The 18,262-nt window shown below is 39.7% G+C and overlaps 1 protein-coding gene across 1 annotated transcript; it reads left to right on the top strand.

The window, feature by feature from the left end:
- The first annotated feature begins 2,506 nt into the window (after positions 1 to 2,506).
- LOC111270989 (condensin-2 complex subunit D3) lies at positions 2,507 to 15,870 on the top strand. Its single transcript, XM_022851486.2, has 16 exons — positions 2,507 to 3,019; positions 4,528 to 4,668; positions 5,025 to 5,228; positions 5,483 to 5,724; positions 5,967 to 6,282; positions 6,877 to 7,173; positions 7,377 to 7,623; positions 9,054 to 9,255; positions 9,507 to 9,586; positions 9,981 to 10,280; positions 11,364 to 12,015; positions 12,208 to 12,465; positions 12,875 to 13,079; positions 13,216 to 14,355; positions 14,579 to 14,806; positions 15,061 to 15,870. The coding sequence occupies exons 1-16, from the start codon at positions 2,768 to 2,770 to the stop codon at positions 15,247 to 15,249; spliced, it is 4,953 nt and encodes a 1,650-aa protein (XP_022707221.1). The 5' UTR covers positions 2,507 to 2,767; the 3' UTR covers positions 15,250 to 15,870.
- Positions 15,871 to 18,262: the final 2,392 nt, after the last annotated feature.

Genomic DNA, 18,262 nt, shown 5'->3' with positions numbered 1-18,262 from the left:
CACGGGTCGAATCCTCATCTTCATTTAGTTAACCTGTGAAATTACATTGATAAATTTTTGTATTTGGAAATTATTGAAACAATATTCAATAGACAATTTCGATGCAGCTTTATTCTATGTATAGCTAGGTAATAGAATAACTATAGCAGGAAAGGTAATAAGTATGATAATTTATCTTATTAACAAATTTGAGGGTATAAGACCGCATCAATTCGAATGAGTTCAACCAGATTTCAAATGCCCGGTTCTACCGCCTACTACATCTCATGGTAATGAACCGAAAGCGCTAACCAAAATAGACAACGTGGCTACATTCTGAGCCAAGTCATTCAAACTAAGCAATGTTCGGTATATACTGACGAGGGGTTCTATCTAGACGTATGGTAGTAACCTTTCAGAATGTGTCACCCTACTAAAAAGGGACCGGCGACAGCAGTTACTTCTTAGAATGAATTAATTTACGGGTATGGTATGACCATTTAAAAATAGGTGTACTGAAGATATTTCAAGCAATTAATCCATATGACGTGTCCTTTTCAGTTCAAATCCACGCAATAATTTTTCTGTAAATACATCTTTAGTACAAAAACCGTTAACCTGCGAACAAGTTAGGCCGTACAAATTCCTTTGAAGCGAACGAACGCAACGGCAAAATGTATCGTGCATCGCTAATGACCTGTTACACTAGAGTAGTATGACCAGATCGTTCATATTATAATATAGATTTCAGTTTTTCGGTCCGTAAAAAGAAATCAATTCTGACCCAACTTAATTTCAGATTTGATGCAAACGCAAAAGTAGGTTAAGCTTTCGTTCTAATGCTGTATAAATTGAAACTTTTAGTCTCCAAACTTCAACAAAATCATCCTTAGTAATGCTAAACAGCGCTATTTTAAGCTCCTATAAGGAAACTCTAGCAATTAGGTTAACTATTGGCTCCAGTAGTTAGTTTAGACAGATATCACTTGCAGCCAATAACTATAAATTTTGTTTATAATTACTGTTATCGGACTTTGCGGGACGCTCAAATCTGGTAACTAAAAAGGCAAGCAGCTTAACGATTCATATTCATCAAGCTGGCAAAATGCTAGTACTTCCTCGTTCACGAGTAAAACAACAGGGAAGCACGATGCGTAGCGGAATTTGATCTATGAAACACAAACGCATTTAGCAGAAGTTCTATTGATAAGTAAAGCAACATCCATCTTATCCCATTCCTAACGACGCTATCTATGGAATCAAATGATGGCTCAATGTATCATTCGACAACGAAAATTTCAGTATCATTAGGAACGAATATTATGGTATAATTTATTGCAATAAATATGAGTAAATGCTCGAACCAGTTGAACTCAGCACTGGTTGCCCGATTTGTTGGTAAGATTAAAAAGTATCCTCAAAAACTAGGTTGTCACAGAAAACTTCTTATATAGATAGATCCGGATATATATAAATACACATATATTTACAGATCTGCAAAATCAAACTAAAAAGGTCCAAAAAGGTTAAAATATTTATATTCGCTAACCCGATGGAAGTAATTACTAATTCAGTTTTAAGACACTTGCGCACCGGACCCTTTTTCTATATTCTAAACAAACGTTTGATGGTAGCGGATATAAAAAAAACAGTGCTCAAACTCTATATATATACTCTATGTAAAAAAACAACTAAAAATCTTTGAGAATATAGAATGATGAAAATGTTACTAAATAATTATTAATTGCTTAATTTACAATGATTATTCAGTTTAAGCATAATAAAACTGAGTAATCAAATTACGTATTGAAACGAGCTTAATAAATCCCAGTTTAGTGAACTCCTATATGTTTTTCAATGGCTTGTCTTAATATATGAGGAAGTGTTTGAACCCCCAAATATATTACTGATAAATACAAAGAGGACATGCAATGGTGAAAACTATTCTTCCGATAAAGATAAACCCGTTATACTATTTGATAACCAATGATGAAGTGCATTGCTCAGATATCTCGCTTGCAATTTCTTCTACTATATCCTAATTAAAGTTGTAAAAAAAAGTCTTTCTTAGATTCTTACTATGCGCTGGTAGTCAGAACTGACAGGTGGAGCAGGCAGTGTATTGGTTCTATTACCCACACCATGAGACACACCGACATAGCTTATCCTTAGCCTTTTAATGGCTGAATGCGACTGCTAGGCTTTTTTCTACCAGACGTAATAATGGCCACAATTTCGTCATATGGCGTACCCGACCTTAGTGCATTTCTAATTAGAAGAATCTGTTTCGTCAACAAGGCCACTTACACGTAGTAGTCTCCTATAATCGAATAAACGTCGGTTAAAGCCAACTTATATAGAAATCCCATGCTCTCTTGTGTTTGGCGCCCTTTTTGTTATTTGACACACGCAGTTTTCAGTCTGGGCTTCTGCGCCCTTTCAAGCGGTTCCGTGGTTTAGCGTTAAGTTCTCGGAACTTTGGAGTGTTTTGAAGAAATCGTCCACATCTCGCTTGTGTACTGTGGGTTACGCTGTGAGCCCCCTAACTCTGGATGCGTGTTCGTCTGCGTGTGTGTGTGTGTGATGCTGCTAGAAATGTTTTCTCTCTCTCTGAGTTGTTCATCGAACACAATAATGAAACTGCTCTGGCGCTCGCTACTGTTGGCATTTCAGCGTGCGATTTTATTGCGCTCCCCAACAAGGGAGACCAAATGAACGGGTTCGATCGAATCGCAGTCACCCACCATCACTACCTAAGGTTTAGCCGTCGCAGGTTAAAGAAGCGACGATGGACTTTGAAGAAAGCGCCAATACAGTTCTGCGGAGACTGCCAGAGGTTGATCAGGAGTACTTGGATACAGCGTTTCACAATTACTATGTCGACTATGGTGCGCCACCGGATACATTGGCCGACCTCTGTGAGGCCACAGAGGGTTCTGGGCCAGAGGCCGTTACTGGTCTACTTGAGGACGTCCGTAAGGTCCTCATTAGTGCAGTCCGACTCAAAAAAGTCGAGGTGTTTTGGAATACAGCGATAGAGGTACGTACGAGTAGGAAGATTGGTGAAGGTCCTATTTAACTGATTTACTTTAGGCCAATATATAATAGCTGCTGCTTACCTGGTTTGATTGCGATGTTACTTTAATCAGTTAGTGCAGTGCCAATTACGATAGCTGCTGGTATGTAGTGAATACCGTGAAATGAACGCATGATAATGAGGCCGCAAGTACTGTTACTATATTCGCCTCCGTTATGGTGGGTCACCCACGGGATTGTCTTCTCTGAGTTTGTGTTTGGACCGCTATGGGTGCGCTTGTCATTACGCAGCTTGCTTCGCGCCAATCTACCTTGGCGCTCAGCTGATTTTTTTCTATGCCTCGAAGACGGTAAACTATTACTTAGGAAACAAAGAGCTCATTTAAAATAGTAACATTTGTTTCATCATCTATTTTGTCTCGACGAGCTAGATATGGGTGCATTTGATGAAAAACCATGTAAGAAGAAGTTCCAGATGTCAGATATACAGTTTTATTTTTAATGAACATGTCTACATTTGAGAGAAATCTAACAAACTACACTATTTTTCTAATGATAGCGTAGCTTTTACAAGAAGTTCTTTCTATAAGCCTCTTTAAAAGGAATTCCCGTGCAATAATAACTAGAAATAACAAGTCAACACGATACGTGCAATTCTGCTCACTTCTAAATTAGTCTTAATCCAGATTTTTTTGCATTCTGCCTGATTAGCTTTGAGCGCTAGGTTTGTCAAACGTAAAAATACTGTTTGGAAGCACTTGTTTGAAAAACTCTGTAATAATTCCAATCACTAGTTTTAGTTTTATCCGCATCGGAGTATACATACGGTTTTTAATGTGAAAAGCAGAGTGTTTATATAATGAAAAATGAAGTATGACATATAACGATTTAAAGATAATGGAACTTTCAACGATTGTAGTATGGCAAGCAACTATTTTTGCCACCCTAACAATAGTAATGTGGTTTAAAATAACTAAGTATACTAAAAATCAAAGTAAGTTTATCTTTGTATTTCGAGTTCTACGTCAGGCATCGCTGTTACGCAATCCATCAGATGGCTCGAAACAAAATGTGTTTATGCCCGGCTTCGAATTTAGACCACAACGCGTTCCTAACATTAACAGGCAAATACGTTACCCACTAAGCCATCATGGGGACAATGTAGGTTCATCTTCTTGAAGTGAAACGCATCACTCCCTTGTTTGCAATAGATGTTAGTTCTAGAGTCAAAATCTAGAGATTATTATTACATTGGCTTGTACTTAAACTGATTCCCACCGTGCAACCAACACGATAATGGAATGTTAACCACTAATAAAACAGGTTATACTAATCTTAGATCAATATGTACATAGGTGCATCATGTAGGACCAAGGTGCACGTAGTGACTGTCATTGAAACTACTCTAATAATAATAATAATAAATGACAGTAATAATACATTTTGGCGACAATCTGTTTTCGTATCCTCTCTGATCTATCGTATTTGCTATTTCTTCGCGTTTCCTTTTAGCTGGGCCGTTCCGAACGATATTTCCTTGGTGTGATTTACATGGGAGTAAGCCAGGCAATGGCAAGCGGCCGGATCGCGGATAAAATTGTTGGACTCCTTAGTTGTCAGATGTACCTGTCACTTATGCTAGTTCCAAAGACGGTGAGCATATTCTAATAGAATCAAGTCGTTGTAGCAGCGAACCAATGCAGATTACGCACACATACAGCCGAATATGCCTCAGACCTTACGAGTGTAGGTGAGAAATCTAAGGACTTTTGTAACTAAGTTGTGACTTATCTGTGGAGGTGGAAAATCGTGTGGTTAAAGGTTAACATTTTATAAACAAGTAAAAAAATGGTATAAAATTATCATCATTAATGATGTGACATTTAGTTGGCACCACTATGACGCATTTAATTGCGAGAACCAAAAAAATATGAACTTGCTGGGGTGATCGCCTAATTATTTTGCTTCAATTTCCAATCATCTAATTTCCCGAATGCCTTTTTTATCAGGGAGTCAATTTGTTATTTCCATCTCTCCTTCAAAGTTGTCTGTCAATGTTATCTTTGCCGGTGAGCAACGGCAACGCAAGTTCGTCTTCTTTCGTTACTCCAAAACGGAACAGAAGTGTGAGCACGGAGTCACGTAGTGTAACTGTTGACGATGAAGTGTATCCTATCGAGACCTTGCAGGACTATGTGGAACATATTACAGAGGTAGGGCAGGACATAAATTCTTTCACATTGTAGGGGTATTTTTAAGTAAAAATATTAATAAATATGAAGACTTTAGCCACCACTTGGGTGTTTTTGAACGATGATTTTTTATCGTCAAATGGCCTAAAGTGAGGCTAGTTATATCTGTTTGAACTTGTTTCTTTTTAATTAGTTTTCTTTTCCTATTTTTCATTTCATAATATTTAATACTGATTCCATTGCCCTAATTAGTGTCCGTTTTCCATTCGATGTAGGCCTTGGATAGCCTGAGATTATTTCTCACCAGCGTAAGTCTTGAGGAACATGATGACGTTGTGAGCGCGTTATGCCAGCATATGGCCGTAATTACAGAAAATGAGATGCTCAGCCCTCAAGCATACGAGGTGCTAGGTGCCCTTTGTGATCGGGATGGCCTGCACGGGGACTTGCCAGAACTACTTAAACTCGTCTCCTTTAAGCTCAACGGCAACCTCCTAATGTTAAAGGCGTCAGTGAAGTAAGTACGGAGATACATGTGAAGGAAGACAAATATGTTCTGTGATTGCGTCAGTTTGTACGCAGCTTGAATTCTGCAGTTACGCCACCTTAGTTCTGTCCCGAAATGAGCGAAAATATTCAGAGCCTACTGAAAATGATAGAGGTGCATTGTTATCGATCAAATAATGGAGATAAAGATAAATTGTTTATATGAAAAATACCTTTGCTCTTTTTTGTTTTTCTTTTGCACACGATCTTTAGGGACCAGGTTCCTCGAGCGATGGTAAAGGCTCGTGATACGAGTTTACGCTTTCTTATGTGTATGAGGGACCGGGTGAAAAGTGATGAGTATCTCATTGTCACGATTCAACAGCTAGCAATGCGGTCATTAGAAAAAGCAGACATTCGCTTCCGGACCGCACAGGGCGTGCTCCAATTGGTGCTCCAACTTGAGGAAGAATCCCTTACCCAGACTCTGCACTGGTTTCACAAAATGATCCGCTCGAAAATCCCGCGGCATCGAATGTTCACGCTGGAATTATTTGGCCAGATCTGTAGCTTACAAAACACGCCGCAGGTAAGTATTATATTAATTTCTGCATAAAATAAGCGATCTAGCAGAAATAAACTCTGTTTGATGCCAAACGTAAAGGACTCTAGGATTCTTTGGAGATATCGCTGAACTCTCTAGGGAAGTAAATATTACACTTGAATTTACAAGTATGTTTTTAAAAAATCCAAATTCTTAGAGCGACAATGTCACTAATTATGTCAGGAACTTTTAAAAACGAACTTTCTCATTCATTACTACAGCAAGCCATTTAAAGTTTAAGTATGTAGTAAGCAGCTGGATATCTCATACGAGTTAGATTAGCGAGGTGAGCAGTAAACCAGTTTCACAACGATGAGGTCGCAGTTTCGGTCTTGAATGCAATGAAATTGTTTTGTCTTTAATGATTTTAATTACCAATAAGTCTATGATTTTCCACTGTGAGATTTCGCCGGCGTGAACATTGTAACGTTTTTTTTTTCGTAACGTTTTTGAAATCCGCATACTTCGATTAGTGTATAGGCATTGAGCGGTTCTATCCGGATACTGAAAAAAACTCGAATACTTAAAGAAAAATTTGGAGCAAACTAATAACTACAAGTGCTGGTTTTGATGGCCTAGGCATTACGGCGACACTTCAGTAATATCGCATTGGCCTCTCTCGAGCGAGTTATGGATGATTTGGCCACAGTGAAAGCTAAAGCATTTGCTTTCTTTTCTCAACTTACGAACACACCCCATTGGATGGATAACCTCGTGACAAACGAGTGCAGTCACGAAGATGTTATTGGTGCATTGTTAGGCATCCTAAACGAGTGTGTGAAAGATTCAAAGGTGCATGTACGGAAAAGTGCCCTGAACGTGCTAAATGGAATTCTCTGTGGCGATACCGAATTCGACAAGGGACCTTATGTTGATGTGAGTTATCAACAAAGAATAACTGTTATTCATGATAGTCATATCTAGTGACATTGGCATAGAAATTGTTGTTGCTATTAAAATTATATTTATTTCCTTTCTCAAACAGTATAGTTGACACATAATCTATTCAATACTGAAAGAAACGCATACTGAACAAAACGCGTTCTTTTAATTCTTCGTTGTGCTTGTACTGATTTCAGGTGATTGTTCGATGTTGTCGTGATCAGACGATTCTCGTTCGTAAGCATGCTCTTGAATGCCTTTTGAAGGTGTATCGACGTCATCCCACCTATAACAAAGAATTCGTTTCTGGTGTATTTCCTCTCACGATGGACAACGAGCCATCAGTGCAAGAAAAGGCATTAGCATGTGTTCTTGACGTCATATTCGACTCAATACTACCGGGACATGTGGAAGATAGCGCATGGAATGTCCTTAAACACCTAGGTAAGCAGTGACTAACGTCTAAACCCAAGATTCTGGAATTTAGGATTTTTGTCAAGGTTTCCTGTACACAGGTGATGCAAATGTTTACGGATGCAGTCGGGTTCAAGTCCGACAAGATCTCTCCAGATTACATGCAGCTGACACCGAGCTCCGCCGTTTCATCGGTGACCGCTGAATTTCATTAAAGCCAAGCGGTGACTTTGAGGTGTAGACAGGCAGAGTAGAGCTTAAAGATTTTTCTTCCTTTCCGGTTTCTCTCTGTCGTATGTAACTAAATTCCTTATCTAGGCTCGTTCGCATCGTAAAACGGTCTATTTTTCATAGCACGTAGGAAATAGATGTTGGACGGCATCGATAACAGCGGCAACAATCAAGAAACCATACTGGTTTTCTTTATCAAAAACTCCGCGTCCGTTTGACCCAGAGGTTTCGATACGCCTCCATACTTATTACATTATTCTGGGAAATTTGCTAGTAAAGCGCGCAAGAAATTCATGTATCTGCTTGCTTACACACGATTCTTGTTAGAGGAATTCAAATTGTATCTCAGTCTACTTCACACGACAAGCGACAATAGGAGCTTTTTTCAACCGGCAATGCAAAGTCGCTTACATCGACGTTGGGCTAGACAGTACAAAGACAATAAAGAAGGACACATAGAATGATCTAGACAGTTCGCGCTATCCCGTCATCAGGTGGCTGACGCGCTACACACGAGGTTCATCATGTATTAAGCAACATATCAGCTCTCCCACAGGTTTTGTGTAAGAATAGCGACTTTGCGATCATTAGCATGCTCCGCAGGTAATGTAATAACTCTTATGGGTGTATCAGGGCGCCCGGCATGGTGATAAAATGCAAGGAAATGTGTCAATAGATGTACAATGAATATTTGTTCAAAATTTCTGCCTATGTAAGCCGTATCTTTAGACTATGTTGTACTACGTTCCTGTATCTAATATTATATCCCTTTCTGTTTTTTTTTGTTTTATAATTTTAATGAGTGATTTTACAATCGAACTCTCGCCCTAGTTGCATGATTAGCTACTCTTCAATCAAAAAATTGTTGCTTCGTCATGAACGGTCAATGAAGATGAAGTATCGATAATCGTTAGATTAACTTCTCCTTTTTCAAAGAGTTCATCTAACTTTCAAATATCATACGTGATAGTGTCTAACACGTTAAAGCTTTGTTATTATTTTTGCAGTTGTGGGTTTAGTCGTGAAAATATGCCAATGGATATATATATATATATATAGCTTTCGAAAGTTAGCCGGTTAAAAGAATAAAACAAGTTATACAAGTTCGCAAATTTTTGTCTGTTAATGCTAGGGTTGCGCTTGTTACAGTAGTTCTTTTTAAGGTATTTTTTCCTTTGCAGTGTGATCATGATTGTCATTTATGTTGGATCCTTTTTCCTTCAATTCAGGCACATATGAAAGGTATTTACCTTTGATATGTGAGCAGCTATGCAAGAAAGAAGGGAAGGTTCAGCTGAATGATCAGCACATACGGGCTCTCACTATGGCTCTCAAGACGGTTAACGCATCGCTGGCATGGAAGCTGCTTAGTTATCTTTGCAACCACACCCACGTCAGCCTGTCCGGATTCGACGCCTGTGAGGATCAACTGTGAGTTTGTCAAACCTTGCAAAATGCACTGCTTTTCATTGAAGTTTTTAACAGCCAAAATGATGCTGGTTGCAATTACACTGCATACCATGATGAGCTTTCGGTAAAAGGGAGAACGTTATTCAGAAATTTGCGGTACAATCCGCCTATGCTATCGTATTTGACGATGGTTTATAGTTAGATGAGGTGTTATTACTCAATAGTATATTAAGATTCTCCTATTTTGTGTTCAATTCGGGCTTTGTTTTCAGAGACGATGACGCGCAATGTTGTCGTTTGAGCGTGCTCTTGACACAGTCCAGGCAAAAAAAAGAAGATGAACATTATTTGGGTAAGTGCTACTTAAACAACAAATAAATTAATATGGTGTATTGCAGTTAATTAGTCAGACGTGCAAGACAATTTGTGCACGGTGGCGCGCGCAAAAGTGCAATTTTATAATTGTAGTAACATCATGAGCATATCCAAAATTTTTCAAAGCAGTTTAGAGGACTTTCAGGTTACAAACAAGATGCCTCTTTACCTGAATCTTTTTACCTAAAGGTCTTTCAATCTGTCAATAAAGCTGACACGTTTAGGAACCGGAAAAATAAGTAAATCTAAGTCAAACACCCAGAAAATTAGATGTCTAACTACTAAATATGGAAACAAGTTTATCATTTCAACAGGTACGCATATGCAAATAAAAATACGAGCTCTTTCTACCACCTCTTTTCTGCTCCCAGAATCATTACTGACGATACTAAACGATCCCGCCACATCATTTATGAGACTGGCTCATGTCTGCTCAATCCTGCTCCATTTGGATCGGTCCCAGCTGGTGCGTTGGGCAGACGTGACTTTCCCGAACTGCCTGGCCGTAATGGAGCAGGCGGTCGAGGATGAGACGGAAGATTCGGTATCTGAAAACGACTTACTTTCGGCAATGTTCAAGTCGGGCGAATGTGTGCTAGTTATACCAAATCTTGCCGACCTTCGCTTGTGCGCCCTTCTACGAACAATCGTACAAGAATCAAAACAACCGCGTAAGCTGTTTTATCCTCAGCATTTTTGTTGATTTCTTTCACTCATAAATGTAGTTCGATCAAACTTACTAAGTCATACACTTTCTGAATACAGCATATCGAATACCTTAGATTGGTGATGTTGTCTATCTCCTGATTTGCGATAGCAGACGCACCCATCTGAATCACGATGCCGAGTAACCTTTTTTATTCTCATCATTATCCCCATTTGATTGACTGATATGTTTCTACCAATCTAGACTGTCTAGCTGTCTTGAGATATATATGAAACCGGGAGGAAAAAAACAAAGAAGACAATTTCATGGTCGTACTTGGAAAAATATGAGCAGGACGAACAGCTTTTGGAAAAATTTGTTTGGAGCAGTGAAGTTATAATTAAATTACTGGCACTATCGATCGACACAATTTAACTTACAAGGCAATTGAAAATTCATATGTTACACTGAAATACCATGCAAATTTATCAAAAAGTTACAATTTGGTTCAACTACAAAAATAATTATACCATTCTTTTTCTTAACAGAACAGTGACCGATGTCAATTACCTGAATTTACCGCAAGAATCTGCTTTACACGAGGACTTTGCTGGAAATTATGAACTTTATTTCTAACAAAAAAGAACAATTGTACACCATAATCGTAGTGTAAGAGCACATCTTGATGAGAATCATGCAAACAGATGGATTTGACGAAGAGGCTCTATAAAATACTCCGCCCGTTCCTTGAACTTAACGCCAATGGAATTCATGTGGAGACATTTTAAACTCTATACCAGAAAATCGGCGACACCGCAAGAAATCTAGAATTAAGCAGAATGCGCCACAACACTAAGTGAAATGTTTGATAAAGTATGTGAATCAATAACCTGTCGTTCAACGGTAATAATTTTGAATTTATGTGGCAAAAGAAAAGGTTGTGCATTTTGTGTAGATTTTTTTGCAATTTAAATATTAAATATATGTGAATAAAGCTTCAAACTCTGTATGCATTTTTGGGCACCCTGTATATATGCACACGTTTTACTTTATGTATTAATATATATCGTAGATCCGAGCAAACCCTAGTGCTGCCTTTTCGTTGCAGTGGCTGTTCGTCGTATGGCCCTCCGCGTGCTGGGTCAGATCTCACTTGTATCCATGGACTTAGCTAAGCGGTTAGTAACTCTTATCGGAGACACTGTAGATAATGCACACGATCTTTCCCTTCGAGTGATCGGCATTCGCACCGTTGCCGATCTATCATGCCGTTATGCCGCACTGACCGATTCGCTATTACCGGTCGTCTACTGTTTACTCAAAGACCCGGAGACCGAGGTTCGTCGAGCAGCCATTACGAATCTACTGCAACTGCTTAAAGAAGAATATATAAAACTGAGAAATAATTTCCTTTACCATATGCTTGAGTGCGTTCTCGACGACGACGAGATGCTACGCGACTTGAGCGAGTTCGGCCTGGACCAGTTCGTGCTCAAGAAAAACCCAAACATATTTCTACACAACTTTATCGACTGCGTGTTTCACCTGAACGCCTACCGCGGCCATTCACTCTACAACCAGGTGCTGCAAACGCCTCGCGAGATTGCGACGTTCTCGCTGGTGGGGCAGCCATTGAAGAGGCAGATCATCTACCGTTTCATGGTCCGTCGCCTGACGGATGAGCACAAATTCCTGCTCACGCTCAACATCTGCAACAACGTTCTCAAGGCGATTGCTGATAACGAGACAGCTGTCGACCGGTGAGTGATAAATAAAATGCGTTTACTATATTTTTCAGCAAGATAAACTAACATAAACCAGAATCGTCAATATTATTATTACTTTAGATTGCACGCAATTATTGCAATATAATGGCAAAAAAAGCATCTTTCACAAAAAAGTCGCCGGAACCCACAGCCTCAAGCTGTTTTGTTCATACTTCCGTGACTTAGCGAATGCCCAGCGATTGTGATCGACCTACTGGAGGTGCTCTGCATGGACGAATTACGTCTGCGGGTGACCACTCGAGGTGACGAAGAGGAGGCTGGAACAGAATTCACTGAAGATGAAAATAACGGACTGGCCACCGCTTCATCGACTCCGGTGAACTCTCGACACACCCGCAAGAAGGAACAGTTTATTCTGAATGCCATCAAGCTCAAAACGATGATCGAGTCGATCCTGCCACCGCTAACCATGCTCAAGAGCCGGTATGAAACAACTTTTTCGTTCACACAGGTTAAGCAGGACATGTCATTTAAGAACTGGTGTATCGATAAGGACGGGCAAAAGCTCGGACAAGCTTAAACGGCTTGAGCGCGTTGCTGCTTGATATCAGACTTGAACTTCTTCTTCACAACTGAGGCAAAGGTATTTGCAAAACAATGAGCAAGTCAAAGCAACGCGTTTCGCCTAAATTGAACTACTAAGACACATGTACAGTAGTTCGATGCGGCTAACGTCAACATAAGTATTGAGTTATGCTATGCTACTTTTAAAATAGGGACTTCAGTTAAAATTTATCAGAGTGTATTTGAGCGAGATGTCATGTAGCATATTGGTCTAGCAGATAATATGACGTAACACTCTTTCCTTGCCCTTTTTTTTACCTTGTTCTAGTTGCGAAGACAACGAGGAACTTATGACTGCCTTAATGTCATATCTCAACGTACTTAACCACGAGTACAAGAACGAGCTTAAGTCGCTTCTTGTTGGGAATTCTGCCTCAGAGTTTTATAACGATTTAAAGAAATTCGAGGCTAGCCGAACGCGACTGGACGACACTGTTACCGGCTCTATAGCTGCTGAGGATCCTCAACAAGAGGTTTGGAGACAAGTTTTGTTTCTACTTTTAGTGCCACGGGTTTAATAAGATTAATCGAATTGTGTCCGTACCAAGAAAATTTAGTGTCATCTTGTTGTTGTCTTATAATCATTGGCCTTCTTACAATGTATTGCAGAGCAAAATGAAGCTCATTATGAAAGTGCTTCAAAGCGCACGAAAGCAGCAGCGAGCAATTCTAAATCGCGACCAGGAAGAGCAACAAATAACTAAGTCGTTGCAAACAAAGGCCGGTGCTGCAACGCCAATGAAGCAGCCTGTGGGCATCTCTGAGGCTCCTTGCGAGTTGATAGATGAAATTAGCGCGGCCAAAGTAGTTTTCAAGGATCGACCTACAGCGACTATTGCAGCTGAAAACGGCCAAGTGGAAGCCATCCAACAAAAAGCGCCTGACAATCGGGCGAGGGATATTCCGACGACCAAGGAGGCAAAAACAGCCAAAGCCAGCAAGGCTACTAGCCAAGATCTCGTAGATACTCGAGCGTTGGAAAAGACGACAGACGACATCATGGAATTGAGCGGAATCGAGCCTTTGACCGAGGAGTATGAAGTGGAGTCAGAGCGCCCCCAGTCTAAGAACACCGCCGAGAATGGCATTCCGGTTGAAGAAGGGTTTGACACTCAGCAATCAAATAGTGAAAACGTGTGGAATGGGGTTGCGGATACTGAGGGCAATGAAAATAAAAACGTGGAACGCAAAGATGACAGCGATTCAGACAGTGGCCCACCCGTTCCTCTCATAGATAATATTGAGCAGGTTCTGCGGGTCGTAGAAAAGGCGCCGTGTTCAAAACCCACCATCGTCAAAGCTGTTTCGAAGGTTATGGTCCACAATGACAACAGTAACGCTATCGAACAGAACGGATTCGATCTGCCGCTTAATGGGCATGTCCTCAGTCGGACAAAAGCAAGAAAAAGGCGATTTAGAGAGATGGAAGATGAGCAGAGAGCAGCAGTGAAAAAAGACGTGGCTGATAATCAGCATTGTGCAAAAAAGGTAAAGACAGTACAGGATTTATATTTGGAGAAAGTGGGTACCGAAGGAACGAGCAAGTCACGGAAACGTCGACGATCGGCGTCAACAACTTCAAGCACATTCCAAACCCCCCAAGCTTCGCACAATTCAAAACGGCTGCGTCAGAACCATAAAAATGATATCACTCTAAATAACAATTGCACCGTAGTAGATAGAGCTGTGAAGAATAACCGTGAGACACCCAGTTCGAGTGTGCCTTTTACGCCAAGACGTTTGGTATCAGTAAGTGCCCTGTGCTTTTTAATTTCTATGCATATTTACCTCTTATGGTTTCTGTAGGGAAATCATATGATTTAGATGAAATATTGGATTAAAACTAGTAAAGCAGTATTAGGAATAGCTTTCAAACTAAACCAAAGGTAAAGTTTATAAAGGGGCAGCTTCAGTGTTATATGGATAAACCTACGAATGACGTCTGTATATTTGTCTGTTTTGCTTTTTACAGAAACGATCTAGGAACATTCGTCCAGAGTCAACACATTCTGGTCTGCTTCGTTCGCGATCAACGGCGGGACAGCTCGGCAACCGTCCTTTTCGATCTGGTTCCGTGGACTCACGACTTTCATCAACAGTGTCCTCTTTGGTGTCCACACGATCTTCGGTAAGAGCTCGACCTAAAGCAGCAGCGGCATCGTCCCTTGAGGCGCGTTGGAAACACGAGTATAACCTTATGGTAAGTGTAGTTTTAATCAATTCGAAATCTCTGATTTATGACGCGATCAATTCTTACTTGGTGACAGGAGTATGCAGTAGGACGAAGTATACTAAATTCTACTAGCTGTTCAAGTGCTTGTCTCATCTCTGGTTCGCTATTCCGATTTTGTCCAAATTAAAGTTGCTCTTGTAAAATAAACAATGCATTATATTTTTGTGGTGGGCCTGATTTGCGCTTGTTTTTCTATATGTGATCGTTCCTTGTGATACTAGCCATGCGAAGTGATCGTCAATCGAAACCCAGTTGTGGAGATATGCGCCAAAGAGATGCGAAACACGGGTCAGAGCATCTTCAGAATGGTCACCAATGTTCCTCACCGAGCAGCTCCGGTAGGCTACGGCAACAATAAAAACAGAAATAGCAAACTGAACACCAATAACAATAGTAGCAATAGATCATAACACATTGTACGTGCAGGAACGGCGACGGCCAATTCAACAGACATTACAGCATAGAAAATAATTGCGTACTAGGATGACTATTACACTAACTAACGTCTAAAAGTATCGGATTTATGAAGCTTCAGTATTTTCAAAGTCTTTGTAAAAGTTGATGGACAAATACCTGTGTGACCCTTTGAGAATACTGCAGTTCTTAATAGTCGCCGTCTAATAAAACTGTCCGTCAAAGTAAAGGAATGAAATGGTTGCGACAATCACTGTAAATAGACAAATTAAATAATTTAATACGAAGCTCTTTCCTGTGGCAGTCAAACCAAGTAATACCCGGTGAACCAATAGTGAAACATTGTAATTACATTTCTTCACATATATATACATGTATATATATAGCCAGCACTGGTACACAAATACATTAAGATACAAAGCATCTGTCTTTGTAAAGCCATTGCTATTTTATTTATGTGTACAAAACCAATGTAAAAACGGATAAGCAAATTTGCTTGTAAAAAACGATCCCGTGTAAAAAAAGAAAATGACAGGAATGCACAAATCCTTGTAAGTTATTGTTACTTTGATACGCTGCAAATAATAAAACAAGCTACGAAAGTAATTGATATATAATGATCAGAGTGTTTGTCAGTGCCGAAGAACATGGTAATCTATCTGCACTTTTAGCTAATCTAGTTTCAGAACAACAATATTGGATACCTGTTAGACTTTTGAAAAGTTGTACCAGGATTGCTGTTCATGCATGCGATATTGGTGAACTACAAATGTGTCATCGACAATGCGCAACGAACAGAGCCCAAACTTTACCATCGGCGAATTTAGCGTCGTCCGATTTCTTTTAACTACAATTTAAAAAAATTTAGCTTGTGCAGTTGTACAGCACTTTTTGTTTAGGCGTAGACCAAAGGTATGCGTGCGGCCGTAAGCTAAACTGTAAGCAAAAGAGGCTCGTAAAATAAATGATAGTGCAAAAAAAATTATAATACTAAAACAAAGTAGGTCGAGTTCGACTACAAAGTACTGAAACAATGGAAACTGAAGGACAATGTCGACAAAGCCTCTTGAAAATACCTACCAATTTAAAACTCAAGTCAAACGGCAGCATGATCAGCTCAACGTGAACAATTGACGGGATCGATCGTATCGCCGAAAGCAGTACGCTACAGATATAAACAGCTGCAGTCAAGCTGTCATATAGTAGCGTACTAATTTTGTGTTCTGAAATGGCCATTAATGATATTTGATAGCCATAGTTACGCTTCACTACAAATGTGGGAGGGGTCACAGCCCACAGTTAGAAAACAAATAAACGCAGTCGAGTCGGTACTATCTGCTACTAAGCTGGTGGTGGAACATCGGGCGTTTACGCGAGCAAAGCATGTTCAGATGAATTCGAGTAAATGCATAAGGTTTCTGCTCAAATTTATATGGATCAGCTACGTTACGGCGAAAGAAGAAGGTACTACGTAAGTGCAGATTAGTGCTTACTGTCATCGATTCTGGGGCACATATTGACGGAAGGATCTGATCCAGTGCAAAGAAGTATTCCGTAGACGGATCCCACAAGAACCACAACAATAACTGTGGATGAACATAGCGTTGTTTGTAACAATCACGAAATGTTCCGATTGCAGCGACCACTAAAATTAGTGGTCGCTGCAATCGGAAGTGACTACGAGCTTGATTTGATAGTCTAGAGCCTAAAGTATCATTTTCGAGTTCTGAAGGCAACGGGACCTGCTCTTAGTCATTCAAAGCAACGATTCAGGTAAAGGTGTCCTATAGAAAATCAAAGGATCTTAATGCAAATTCGTATAGTATAACATTAACATAACATATTATAGCCTGGTATGGTCTATCACATATATTGGGCAATGCGGATGCAAGAGCCAATCATAGTGAATAAGCAAGGTCTGTACAGTGTTTAAATTTACCGCAGCCGGCGCCGCATGAAACCATGTAGGTGGGTACATTTTTGGACTCATTCACACGAGGACAAAAGTTCTAGAAAGCGTTCTAACAGATTTCAACAGTAACATTGGAACGTATGGGCTATGCATGTTATTCCAACCAATTGTGTTTTTCATTTTGATATCTCGTAAATGGTATTGAGGTCACCAGCTGCTCAGTAAGCCACGAACGTTAGGATTCTACTTCAACCTAGGGTTTGCAGCCGGATCGAAAGACCCAATACCAAGCTGGATAAATATCCCCTCAGTTCTCAAAAGCTTTTTGCAAGAAGGTCGCTAAACTCCTAGTTCCGCTTAGCCTATACAGTTAGGTTTATTTTATAAACTATATACGTTAAGTGAAAAAGCCAATAAAGATAGATAACCCGGTCCGATTCCTTTTCAAAGCCAGAAATATATGCTTCTAAATAGAATTGTTTAAATAAAATTTCATTATCTTCAATTCACGATGATTGTATTCATTGCGTCGAATTCCTTGAAATAAAAACAACGTCGTGATCAAAAGATTGTTTTTACAGGTACCAGTATCGAGTGAGCATTTTATATTGTATCAAAAATTATTTATAAAATCTTGTTCTGGGGAATGGATATCTGTGTTTGACGATGAAACAATAACATATACACTTGCAGGTATATCAGAGTACAAAAATTGTTCTTTGACAAACAACTACGTACGTTAGTATAAAATCCCTTGGGACAGACTATATTTATTGTGAGGTCATTTAAGCTAGCAGTTTGTCTGGTCTGTAGACCAACATGTATAAACTTAGTTTCTATAGCTGTCATTATTTTAGATTAACACGAGCATGCCTTAGCGCTGGGTTTATTCTAAAGAAAACGTTTAGTTTGACAATAAAACCCCAATACTAAAGTAACGGAACATTCTCATTTCTAAAACTTCAACCTTTTTCTGCAATTACCATAGTAGGAACCACCTATAGAAGTAGACGAACAGTCAGGTCAAGCTCCTACCCTGCTGCCAGACGCGACAATCAGAGTTTTCACACAAAATGATAAAACATAATTTTCAACCG

Source organism: Varroa jacobsoni, unplaced genomic scaffold, assembly GCF_002532875.2.
Source record: "Varroa jacobsoni isolate VJ856 unplaced genomic scaffold, vjacob_1.0 contig00238, whole genome shotgun sequence".
NCBI classification, from domain to species: Eukaryota; Metazoa; Arthropoda; class Arachnida; order Mesostigmata; family Varroidae; genus Varroa; species Varroa jacobsoni.
The sequence above is the reverse complement of the archived record's forward strand: the minus strand, read 5'-3'. Positions and strand labels throughout refer to the sequence as shown.

Coding starts and splice junctions, on each gene's coding strand:
- LOC111270989 (XM_022851486.2), top strand. CDS start 2,768: ATGGACTTTGAAGAAAGCGCCAATACAGTTCTGCGGAGACTGCCAGAG. Junction 9,256..9,506: donor GACGCCTGTGAGGATCAACT/GTGAGTTTGTCA, acceptor CTTTGTTTTCAG/AGACGATGACGCGCAATGTT. Junction 10,281..11,363: donor ACAAGAATCAAAACAACCGC/GTAAGCTGTTTT, acceptor TTTTCGTTGCAG/TGGCTGTTCGTCGTATGGCC.